Source organism: Lipophrys pholis (genome assembly GCF_963383615.2).
Source record: "Lipophrys pholis genome assembly, chromosome: 23".
Classification (NCBI taxonomy): domain Eukaryota; kingdom Metazoa; phylum Chordata; class Actinopteri; order Blenniiformes; family Blenniidae; genus Lipophrys; species Lipophrys pholis.
In genome coordinates this window covers 9,607,620-9,619,869 of record NC_137645.1, presented here as the reverse complement: position 1 = coordinate 9,619,869, position 12,250 = coordinate 9,607,620, and the positions used below count along the sequence as shown (strand labels likewise).

The following is a 12,250-nucleotide window of genomic DNA, read 5'->3' as shown; positions in this document are numbered from 1 at the left end:
CTCGGATGTCGATAATCCCACACTTTGTGCAATCTGTCCCGATGTCTGGGAAACTTCGTATCAGCTTAAAAAAAAAGAAGAAAAGTTGAAGTACTAATTAAAAACCCCACGACAGGTTACAGCTCTATACGTTGGATTTCTCCGTCTGCTCACGTATCGGCGAGCTCAAAGAGGCTAAAAGGTTCGGAGACGAAGCGAGACACTTGTTAATTAACAACAAATTGTAATGGATCTGGAGTGCCGGAACAGTCACGTATGCAGATGACTCATTTAAGGGGAAAGAAAAAAAAATAAGGTTGAGCAGGCGCCTCCGGGCCCCCGAGGCGTGGACTCGCGGAGACAAAAGACAAGAAAAGCGTTTCCTGTTTGACCCCTCAAATCGAAATGACCTGTCGGACTGAATGATTGGAGGGAATGTTTTTAATGTGAGGAATAAATGACGTTATTCGCAGTACTGAATGGTAAAATCTGTGGCGGTTGCATCAGGCGCTTAATACCGACAATATGTGCTAATCATCGGGGGCCGCCAACTTAGCATGAAACACAAACTAAGCTTGCGGCAATTTGCTTGAACCTGCTAACGGTATCGCCATGAGCTATGGAGTTAAGAAAAAATGTAAAAGTTCTCCATGTTAAGTCTGAAGTTATCCGCAACAATGGAAGGAACGCTGCTATTTTAGCATGTAAGCTAACCGTCGCTGGCAACGTTCATAAACCGTCAAAACTGAAAATTACTCCTATTTGTGATTTTCACTTGAAAATTCTTGATAATTGTGTAATTTTGAGGCACAGAGGAGGCTGTTTTGTCTCAGTAAAAATAGGGAAAAACTTTTGAAAATGCTCCGTCTTTGTGGAAACTTTTTGAAAACGGTCTGATTCTGTCGCCATGGAACGGGGGTGGGGAGGGCGCAACTTTTGAAAACGCTCCAACTCAGTTTCCATCGAAACGGGGTAAAGGCAACTTCTTTTAAACAGTCTGAGTCCGTCAAGTTTTGGAAAACGGTCCAACTCTGCTTCTATGGAAACGGGGGGGAAATGCAACTTTTTCAAAATGCCCCGTCTCTCTGGAAACGGGGGGAAAAATGCAACTTTTTGAAAACGCCCTGAATCTGTGGAAACGGGGAAAACACAAAAAAACAACGCCGTTTCACGTTGTGGTGTCGCCGGGGCCTAAATCATACGAGAGTGGCCCGACCCAGCCCGTCACTCACTCTCATGATATCCGCGTATCCGCGAGCCCCTCAAACTGAAGTAATTAACGCCCTCCACTCGGAGGCTCGTCGGGTGAAAAACGAGCGCTTAAGCGGGTTTTCCTTTCGGATCAAGTAGCGGCGTGCGTTAATGATCCCGCGGTATATCCGCTGCCGTGCAGGATTTACACCGGGGTGCCAGTGTACAGTAAATATTGGCTCTGCTGAAGGTGTTTGCGGCTCTAGAAGTGAAGCCGGTCCACTTAAAACAGTACAAACAAGCTGCGCCTCAGCTTTAAAGCAGCATAAAAACACACACACACACACACTCTTATATATATATATATATATATATGCACTTCACCCCCCATTTCATGCTCAGCTGCAGCAGATGCTTGATAACTATTCGGCAGCCACTATTCGGCAGCCACATTCTCCTCTTTGTCACTCTGTATTCACAGCAGCAAGAGGCTGTGTCAGGCGTGCGAGACGGGGAATTTAACAACCTGCTAAATTTGTAAATGACAAAACTGTGCTGAGAAAATAACAACTGTATTTATGGCGCTATCTCTCGACTCGGCGCCGCAGTTCCTCAGCCCGGTGGAAATGTGAGAAAATAATCAGCCCGTGGCTTCGACGTGAGGAATGTCGTACCTCTCAAGAGCGGCGTCGTTCTTCACATCGCGTGTGAAGCGCCGACGCAAGGACATCGGCGGGGGGAGGGGGGTATTCGTATTGAAAGTAAAGAAAGAGAAGCATCCGCAGCATTTGGTCTGGAGTTTCGAAAATAGAAAGACGGGCAGCTGTAGAGGAAGAATGTTCGGCACACAGAAGGACGTGGGTCTGTTTCACCCGGCAGGCGTTTTGCACCAGAATGTGATCAAATGACTGGAAATGACGAAGGATTAGGTTTCGACTTTATGCGATTCAGCGAAAAAGATTTAGGAGCTGGCGACCGACATTTGAGGCGAAAATATCGGAAAGTGTCTCCACACGCCACTTTCATCTGAACTCAAGAATGCACTGGTTAGATTTTAGTGACAAAATACAACCCTAAATTATCCCTGGAATATATATTTTTTTTTCCAAACTCAAAGATGAACTGATCAAGTTTTCAAACGCTTCGTGTTCTTGCCTCAGACGTCGTATTCATACCTGTCTGATGAATTGTTCATCTTTATGTCTTTTGAATGTTCTTGGAAATCAACAGTGAACCGATTAGATTTTCGAGGCCAAATGTGTTCGTAGCACACAAAACACGTACTGTACGTGTGAGGATGAACTGATTCAAGTTTGGTCATTATTTTTAAGGTAAATGTTTCCAAAACATCACAAACTTCTGGATTTCAGAAAGTCTTTGAGGGAAATTGGGACAAATTCACCAATATTGAATGGATACCCAAGAATGAACTGATTGGATTTTGATTCAAAAATATTCACTTTGTTTGGTCACTTTTTTCATTATTTCTTATGTGGTTGTCCGGGTTAGGGTTATATTTTATATTTATATTTTTTTTGTGAACTCAAGGATGAACTGATTATGGTCTCAAACTTCATATTTTGTTCCTATCTGATTAATCAAAGCGTCTTTGAATTTTCTTTGACACCCGAAAATAAATGATTACTTTTTTAAAAATATATCATGTGTGTTTTAACATCTTCAAGACCCATCCCCAATCCAGCTTCTGATGAACTGATTCGATTTGAGTTGCTAGACTATAAAGGAAAATGCTTGTGAAAAGACGTTGCAGTTGTCTCCATCTGACATAGGATTTAAGAACCTCTCGGGCTTTGAGGGAATCAATCAATCAATCAATCAATACCTGAGGTTGAACTGGTTGGATTTTGATTCTCAAACATTCACTTAATTCAATCCCGGTTTGTTTTTTCTGCCGAAGGTGTTAAGTTTTGAGGGGAAACTACCTTAAATCTTCCCGGAATATTTTTGTAAACTCAAAGATGAACTGATCACGTTCTCCAATTAAACTCAAGAATAGATTTGATTTGAATCTTAGTTGCCATAGATTTAAGACGGATCCTCAATTCTGATCCAATCAGTGTGTTACGAGGATGAACTGGTTCGATTTTAGTGGCCAACTTTTAAAGTTAGATGCTTCCGGATTGAAGAAAATCACAAATAATGACTGAATACCCGGGAATGAACTGGTTCGATTTCTATGTTGAACACTTTTTTTTTCTTTTATTGTAAAACTTGCCCGACACGTCTGTCTGAAGTCTTGGTATTAACTGAAGAAAAAGCATTATATAAGAGATCATTTTCCGATATGGATAAATGTTACTTTCGATCGTTTCTCCGGTTGACGTTGGCAACCCCGCGTCATTTTTTCACCGTTTGTCACTAACGAACTCGCCGGCTTGCGTTTCGGCCTCGGATGCCAATCACTTCTCATATTCACCTCAGGAACGGAAGGGGGGGTGGGGGGGCGGCGGCAGAATTCACCCAATTCCAGGTGTTAAACAATAACAGCTCATATTAATTGGATACAAATTGAATCAGTGTTGCGCCGTATCGCTGGTTTTAATCAAACTGTCACGGACTATCGCCTCCTGTTTGTGACGTCCCGCCCGAACTCGCTCCCGCACTCAATTTTGACTCCAGGTAAACAGCGCGACGGCTCCCGTGGAGCCATTTTGGAGTTCACTCAGGGTTTTTTTTTTTTTTTGTTTTTTTTTCTTCTTCTTCTTGTATTTCAGGCCAAGTGTGTGGGCACGGTTCAGTCCTTCAGCTTCTTTCCACCGGCACATCCGTGAGCGACGCGTACAGGAAGAAGAGGGCAATTTAGTTATCTCCGGGCTCTCTGCACCTTTCAGCGAACACTCTGTCTCTGTCCAACGCGGAATTTCTCCGCCTTCAGTATCTTAAGTCCAACACAAAGTGTTTTTTTTTTTTTTCCAGACCTCGAATAAAAGTATATGCGGGTGTATGGAGCGTCACTGAGCCACGACAGAGACAAAAGGGAGGGCGGCGACAACACGAAGGGGTCGCCTTGTAAAGTCCTGTAGGATTTAATGTCTTCCGCGGCGGGGGGGGGGGGGGAATCGCTTTACACAAATTGAGCCGTCTCCTCCTTGTTAGCGGGGGCGGCGCAGGGAGAAAGGTGGTGGTGGTGGTGGTGGGGGGGGGGGGGATCGCGGCGAAGGCCTGGAGCCCAGAGACCGGGGTGACATTTTGAGGAAGGCCGACCGGAGGCTGGCCTTTTTTGAAGGAACGAGCCGCACAGAGGAGAAGCGTCGCTAATTAGCCCGCCGCCTTCCAGCGGGTCTCACAACTTTACTCTCTTGTTAGATTTCAAACCTCGAGTTCGACAAATATTGCGAAGAGGACGTGATTTAGATGTAACTGGGAGAGCGGAGGCAAAAAAAAAAAGTTTGGTGACATTTCCGTTCGGCTATAAATACACCTTTTCTTAAATCGGGCCTGTTAATTCTGCCTCGACGATAAACGTGGCGGCCGCGACCTTCGCGCGTTGACGACATTGAACTGGGGCGTCACCTGAGCGGCCGGGTGCTCCACGATGGTGATTCACAAACAGCACCCACTAGTGGCCCGGCATGCCAATTACATTGTTTTCGGTGTTTCTGCGTTTTCAAAAACCGCACAATCGCAAAACTTTTTCGAAAACGGCGCGTCTTCACTTGAAACCTGGAGTTGGAGTTTTTTTTTTTTAATGTGTCCGGAGTCTTTACATGTGGAGATCGTTGCACCTTGTGACATTATTATGTCATTGTGGTTCGATCCGGCGGCCACGCCGATCACGAGTCTGACTTGTCTCTTTCTTGGTTCAGAGCCGAACTGCGTGACTCGGCCGTCCGACTCCGAGGGGGCTCGGCGTGGGAAAGGAGGAGGAGGACGAGGAGGACGAGTGAGGAGGAGGAGGGTCAGCCTCCGGAAGACAAACAGAAAGTCGGCGGAGCCGAGGAAGAGGACAAGCGGCAGCTCAAAGGCAAACAATCAGCGGGGGAGAGTGGCGACGGCGGGGGCGACCGCCGCCTCCCCCCCGACGGCACGCCGGGTAATCCCACCTGCAATCTCCTCCTTTTCATATCGAGGGAAATTGGCTCGGTGGCGCCTTGTCACCTGCCCATATCGTGCTGTTTAATATCATCACGTTAAACCAATAAGGGGCCATATCTCATCCCATATGGGGCCTGGCATTATTATTATTCTTACTTCTTATTGCCTATTTCTGCTCTCAGGAAGCTACAGGAGAGATTGAGTCAAACCTTCGATTTTTTTTTTTTTGGGGGGGGGGGGGGGGGGGGTGTGGCTTCAGTGTCCAGCAGGAAAAACCGATGAGCTCCTGATTAGCGGCTTCTTTAATAAAGTGGGCTGGGGTCTAATTACGTTTAAAAAGAAAAAAAAAAAAAAAAAAGCGGCTCATCCTGCCACTCCTGCGAGGAAACAAATTCCCAATTACAAAGTGTGTAATATTGCAAATTAAGACCTCTGTGTTGGAGCGCCGGCGTCTCGGCGGGGAGGCAATAAATTGCGCTAATTACAAAGAACTAATTACACTGCGTGCAATATGAGGACCTTTTTTTTAAAAAAAAATAAATAAATAAATGAAACGCCAGGCCAGCAGAGTCTAAGAAAAACCCGTGACCCGGGCCGTTGCCTCAGAAACAGTTTCTAAGTTCTTTGGAAAGTCTCTTGTTTGTAAATCCCAAACTGGGGCGAGCATTTAAAAAGGTTTTCTCACAAAAATCACTTTCCAAAACACACTTTTGGGTGTGCGAGTTTACAACATAGTTATTATAGAACGAATGCATTTGTTAAAAAAATACGGTTCGATTTTTAAAAAAATTTGATGTTTACACGACAACATTTTGCAAAAAGTTTTCGCATTTTCACAGGAACTTTTTGAAAATGTCGTCCAAAAACGGTTACCTTCGCCAACGAAAGCTGCGGCGCAGATTATGTTTATTGGGTTGTTGATATGGACGTGTTTGACCAACTTTTCGCAAAAACTGAATTGCGTGAAATCGGTTCAAAAAGTTGCGTCTTCCAAGGACGACTACATTTTTTTTTTCCATTTTCACTTGAAAAACATTAGGCAAAAGGTCTTAAGACAGTTTTGGTTTTTTTTAATGAGGCGTTAGAACGTTTTCTCAGCTGTAACAAATGAAGTTCTTTCCTTAAATTTTTTAAAATCTTTTTTAACTCAACCATGCGACCCACAAGTCATTTGAATTAGTTTTAGTAAAAGGACTTCAATGATATAATCGAAGGTACTGAATGCGAGGAGACTGGCAACCTTGTTATGTGTGTTTCTTTGTGTATTTTAACAAGTTGATGGAAGTAATATGCGACAATATTACTATTAGATCTCTGCGGTGACAAAAGAAGTCAACCGGTCTCTTAACTGACGATAGAAACCTGAAATATTTCGCAAAAATGATTCAACTAACCTTAAAAAATGTGCATAAAATGGCTCGTATCAATGCAAACGACCAAGATTCGACGTCACCGTCTCTTCCCGTTTTTTTTTTCAAAAGTTGCACTCCACCGCTGCCGACATTTGCGAGCCGATGCCGAAACCCGTCTTTTGTCCGTCTCAATAAGTCATCTCCTCTCCTTCACCTCCCCCGCGCAAAGTCCATATCTTTCATTTTTATGTTTGCCGTCCTCGCAGGTGCAATTTGCCCAGGGGGTCCGGCACACATTGTTCTGGTCTCACCCCCCCCCCCCCCCCCCCCCACCCACCCCACCCCTAGCCAAGGCTTTCAAATGTGCCACTTTGTGTGTCTGAAAATACCCAGAGAACCCAGGCGGAGGCATTTCCAGCCGCAAAACTTGAGGCCGGGACAATTTTTTGGATTTCTTTTTTTTTTTTTTCAGGACACCCGACTGATCCCATCCATCCTTCTGTCCTCTGTGCATCTGTAATGAAACCCAGCAGCTCCTGCAGCGTGCACCCTATATTTGTTGTAAGCAGTTTTTTGGGTTTTTTTTTTTTTTTTTTTTGCTCTTTTGTCAAACCACCACCACCACCACCATCCCTCCGCCAACCAACCCAGCACCACCCCTCACGGTTCCCCTGTTTGCAGTGGCGGAACGCGCCAGCTGCATTAAGTGGGCCATTTATACGACGGGGGCAATTCATCTTACAAAGCCGTCTTATTAGACTGTCACTTACACAGTATGAACAGTGCCTTCAAAACACCCCGAGGGATTTATCTGTTATTTTACAGCGAGAAGAAAGAAAACAACGCCTAATTGGACTGAGTCATCTCATCTTCTGCGCGATCGAAACCGGGGGGAAAAAAAAAAAAAAAAAAAAGATTCACACAAAACCGGGGCGTGGAGACGTTTTGGCGGCGCCACGTTTGAAGCGGATGCAGATGGATGGACGGACGGACAGTGAAGAGGAGGAGGAAGAGGAGGCGTAGGAGGAGTGATTGCCTGTCTGTGCAGTGAGGGAAAGTAATCTCGGAGCAATCAAGAGGTGGGGGCGGGCGGGCGCCCCCCACCACCCCGACAGCTCGGCGGGTTCGCCTTAAAAAAAAAAAAAAAAAAAAAAAAAACCTGAGCAGGTAGAGGGAAAATCATTAGGCCTCGCTCCCGACACACATAGGGTCACTTTTCTTGGACGACGGCTGCGTCTCGCATCCGAGCCGCTCGATGGAAGCGAGGGGGGGGCCGGCGTGCATCAGACTAACCCGCAGCAGTAGGGGTCCGGAAAAAGTCCTCCATCCTGCAGGGAGCTTGCTGCAGGTGCGGCGGCAGCTCCTGTTCAGTGGGAACTGTCACACGCCTCAGCCTGGATCAGGATTTCCCCGCCCCCATTAGCAAGCCAGATGGACACACACACACACACACACACACACACACACGCATGCACGCACGCACGCATGCACGCACGCACGCCGACGAGGCAGACAACTGGCCACGCGAAGTGATTTAAGGCAAGTATTATCAGAGTGTTATAGGTCATTGTCTAAATGAAGCGTGGTCGAACAGCGGCGGTCTCATTTCCACCGCCTGACCTTTTCCCGCTCGATGCTGGCAGGATGAGCGAGCTACATAGCTGACATTAATGACCCGCTCTCTTTCTTCTCTTCTCCCCCCCCCCCCCCACCGCGACCGTCATTTCATCACTCTTTTTTTTTTTCCCCCTCTCTCCATCCTGTTGCTCAGCAAATTTCCGCGGCGAACTTGTGAAAGAAAATAAATAAATTGGGCCGTTTCTGTCGGCGAGATTGGCTTTCCGTGTTCCAACAGCGTTGATGTCAGACCTTGTGTCGCTTGCCGAGATGGATTTAGGATGTGGTTGGACGGCGATTTGATCCGAGTCTTTAGATATTTGCGGGGAAATGTCAATTTCACTCTGAAAAGCAGTGCCATTTTGCAAATGGCACTTTTTAATTGGGGCATTTCAAAAAGTCTGATTAATCTGACTCCACCGGCTCTTATTCAGTGACCAGCGTGCTACACATCAGCAAATCGTAAAGAGGTTGAAGAGAAATCCAAACAAGCCAAAATGTCATTAAAAAGTTCCAAAACAAATCAAAACGTGACTAAAAAGATGTAAAACAAACTAAAACGTGTCTAAAAAGAGGGAACACTAGTCAAAGTGTGACAAAAAGTTGATGAACAAATCAAAACGGGACTAAAAAGATGTAAAACAAACTAAAAACGTGTCTAAAAAAACCTCAAAACAAACCAAAACATGACTATAAAGATGTAAAACGAATTAAAATGTGTCTAAAAAGAGGGAACACGAGTCAAAGTGTGACAAAAAGTTGCTGAACAAAACCAAAACGTGACTAAAAAGATGTAAAACAAACAAAATTGTTACTAAAAAGATGCAAAACAAACTAAAACCTGTCTAAAAAGACCCAAAGCAAACCAAAACGTGACTAAAAAGATGTACAACAAACCAAAACGTGACTAAAAAGACCCAAAACAAATTCAAATGTGTCTAAAAAGACCCAAAACAAACCAAAACGTGACTATAAAGATGCAAAACGAATTAAAATGTGTCTAAAAAGAGGGAACACGAGTCAAAGTGTGACAAAAAGTTGCTGAACAAAACCAAAACGTGACTAAAAAGATGTAAAACAAACAAAATTGTTACTAAAAAGATGCAAAACAAACTAAAACCTGTCTAAAAAGACCCAAAGCAAACCAAAACGTGACTAAAAAGATGTACAACAAACAAAATTGTTACTAAAAAGATGCAAAACAAACTAAAACCTGTCTAAAAAGACCCAAAGCAAACCAAAACGTGACTAAAAAGATGTACAACAAACCAAAACGTGACTAAAAAGACCCAAAACAAATTCAAATGTGTCTAAAAAGACCCAAAACAAACCAAAACGTGACTATAAAGATGCAAAACAAACTAAAACGTGTCTAAAAAGAGGGAACACTAGTCAAAGTGTGACAAAAAGTTGATGAACAAATCAAAACGGGACTAAAAAGATGTAAAACAAACTAAAAACGTGTCTAAAAAAAACCTCAAAACAAACCAAAACATGACTATAAAGATGTAAAACGAATTAAAATGTGTCTAAAAAGAGGGAACACGAGTCAAAGTGTGACAAAAAGTTGCTGAACAAAACCAAAACGTGACTAAAAAGATGTAAAACAAACAAAATTGTTACTAAAAAGATGCAAAACAAACTAAAACCTGTCTAAAAAGACCCAAAGCAAACCAAAACGTGACTAAAAAGACCCAAAGCAAACCAAAACGTGACTAAAAAGACCTCAAAGCAAACCAAAACGTGACTAAAAAGATGTACAACAAACCAAAACGTGACTAAAAAGACCCAAAACAAATTCAAATGTGTCTAAAAAGACCCAAAACAAACCAAAACGTGACTATAAAGATGCAAAACAACTCAAAATGTCACAGAAAAATGCAAAACAAACCCAAAAAAAAAAGGAAAGCAAACCAATATTTGACTAAAAAAATGGAAAAAAAACAACCTAAAATGTGATCAGAAAAAATGGAAAACAGTTGAAAATGTGAATAAAAAGATGGAAAAAAGCCAAAATGTCAATTTCATTCAGAAAAAAACATCCCATTTTACAAACGGCACTTTCTAATCGGTGCATTTCAAAAAGTGTGACTCATCAGTCTCCATGGACTCCTATTCAGCGAGGAGCGAGACGTGAAACGCACGAAATGGCTCGTGCTCAATCTGGGATTTTCAATCCAGAAGTCTGCGGCAATGACGTCACGCCGTCGTTTCAAAACGCCAGTGAGATCTGAACGCGAAAGGCGCAGGTGTCTGTTTTACTCCGGAGGACGAATGAAAATATCACTATACCTCATGTTTGTGTGTTGACGCTATTTGACATTTGCAGGTACACTTTTTTTTTTTTTTTTTTTTTTTTTTTTTCTCATTTCAAGGTTTCGTTTTGACATTTTGGCTCGCCACAGAAACTCCTCCATCGACAACAATCGTCCGCCGCTGCTTTTGGAGACATGACACGCGACACGTCGCGGTTGCTCCATCAGCCGCCGCCAGCGAGGAGGCGACTTTGATTCCTGCTCCTTGCGAGAATGCCAGCGATAATTACGTCTGCGTTTCCATTTTGGGATTCTCTAATCAAGTGTTTGAAAGCAATAAGCGCACAAGTGAGGTTGTCCCCCCCCCCCCCCTCCAAACATCCACTTTATATATGCACGCCCGTCTGAATGAGCCATACAAATGTCATACCTTCTCAATATTGCACTCTGCATAATAAATCTTTAAAGCTGCTGGAGTTTAATGCCTCTGCTCGTCGTTGCATCACCAGAGGAGTAAACAGCGTACCAATAAAGCGGCGAGAGCCAATAATACATGCTCAGTGAGATATTAGTCAGCCGGTTTCCTCTCTCTCTCTCTCTCACTCTCTCTCTCTCTCTCTCCCCGCAGACCGCCGGGCTGCTGATGCTAATGGCGATGACGAGGGCGGGGGGGAGGAAGACGACGGCACCGCCTACCCCCTCCACCCGGGCCTGCAGTTCTGCGCCAGCCAGTACACCGACCGCATCTATCTGTACTCCAAGGTACTGCAGTCGGAGGGCTTTTGCGTGAAAGATTTCGCCGCAAAGAGACAAATGGCGAACCTGAATGTTCGCTGTTTCCACATGGAAACCCGATATGGAGCCAGCGCGGCGAGACTTCAGGTGTAAAACAATCCAGAAAGGAATAAAGTAAATTAAACGGCGAGTAGATGGAGGGGAAGGGAGAAAACACTATGATGAAACATAAGCGGTGCCAAACAAAACGAAAAGGAGAAGGAATACATTTAAGTACAAAAAAAATTAAATATTGAGAAGTTAATTTGGAATAAGTCCAAAATGTGACTAAAAAGAGAGAAAACGACTCAAAATATGACTAAAAAGATGCAAAATATGTCAAAGAAAGATGCTAAACGACTCATAATGTAGTGAAAAAGATGAAAAATAGTCAATATTAACATGCAAAACAACTTAAAATGTAACCATAAAGATGGAGGACAAGCCCAAAATGTGAATAAAAAGATGCAAAATAAGCCAAAATGTGACCTAAAAAATAGAAAACAAGCCCAAAATGTGTATAAAAAAACGTGTCAAATAGCGCATAATGTTATTAAAAATGGAAAACAACCCCAACATCTGAATAAAAAGATGCAAAACAACTCCGAATGCCACTATAAAGATGAACAACAAGCCCAAAATGTGTCTTAATGTTGTAAAACAACCCAAAATGTATGTAACAAGATGGAACATAACTCAAAATGTGACTATAAAGATGTAAAACAAGCAAAATGAGACTAAAATGATGCAAAAATAATCCAGAATTTGACCGTAAATATAGAAAACGTGCCCAAAAGGTGAATTAAAAGGAGCGTAACAAACCAAAATATGTCTAAGAAAGATGCTAAACAACTCATAACGTAACGAAAAAGATGAAAAATAGTCGCTATAAACATGCAAAACAACTCAAAATGTAACCATAAAGATGGAGGACAAGCCCAAAATGTGACCTAAAAAATAGAAAACAAGCTCAAAATGTGTATAAAAACGTGTAAAATAACACATAATGTTATTAAAAATGGAAAA

General features: G+C 43.2%; 1 protein-coding gene across 1 annotated transcript in view; it reads left to right on the top strand.

Moving 5' to 3' along the window:
• Window positions 1–12,250, top strand: part of zranb3 (zinc finger, RAN-binding domain containing 3) — an 82,439-nt gene that overhangs the window by 38,138 nt on the left and 32,051 nt on the right. The window contains exons 13-15 of the mRNA XM_080492748.1: window positions 3,906–3,958; window positions 5,070–5,224; window positions 11,079–11,212. Coding sequence (XP_080348874.1) covers window positions 3,906–3,958; window positions 5,070–5,224; window positions 11,079–11,212 — 342 coding nt within the window. The remainder of the gene's footprint in view (window positions 1–3,905; window positions 3,959–5,069; window positions 5,225–11,078; window positions 11,213–12,250) is intronic.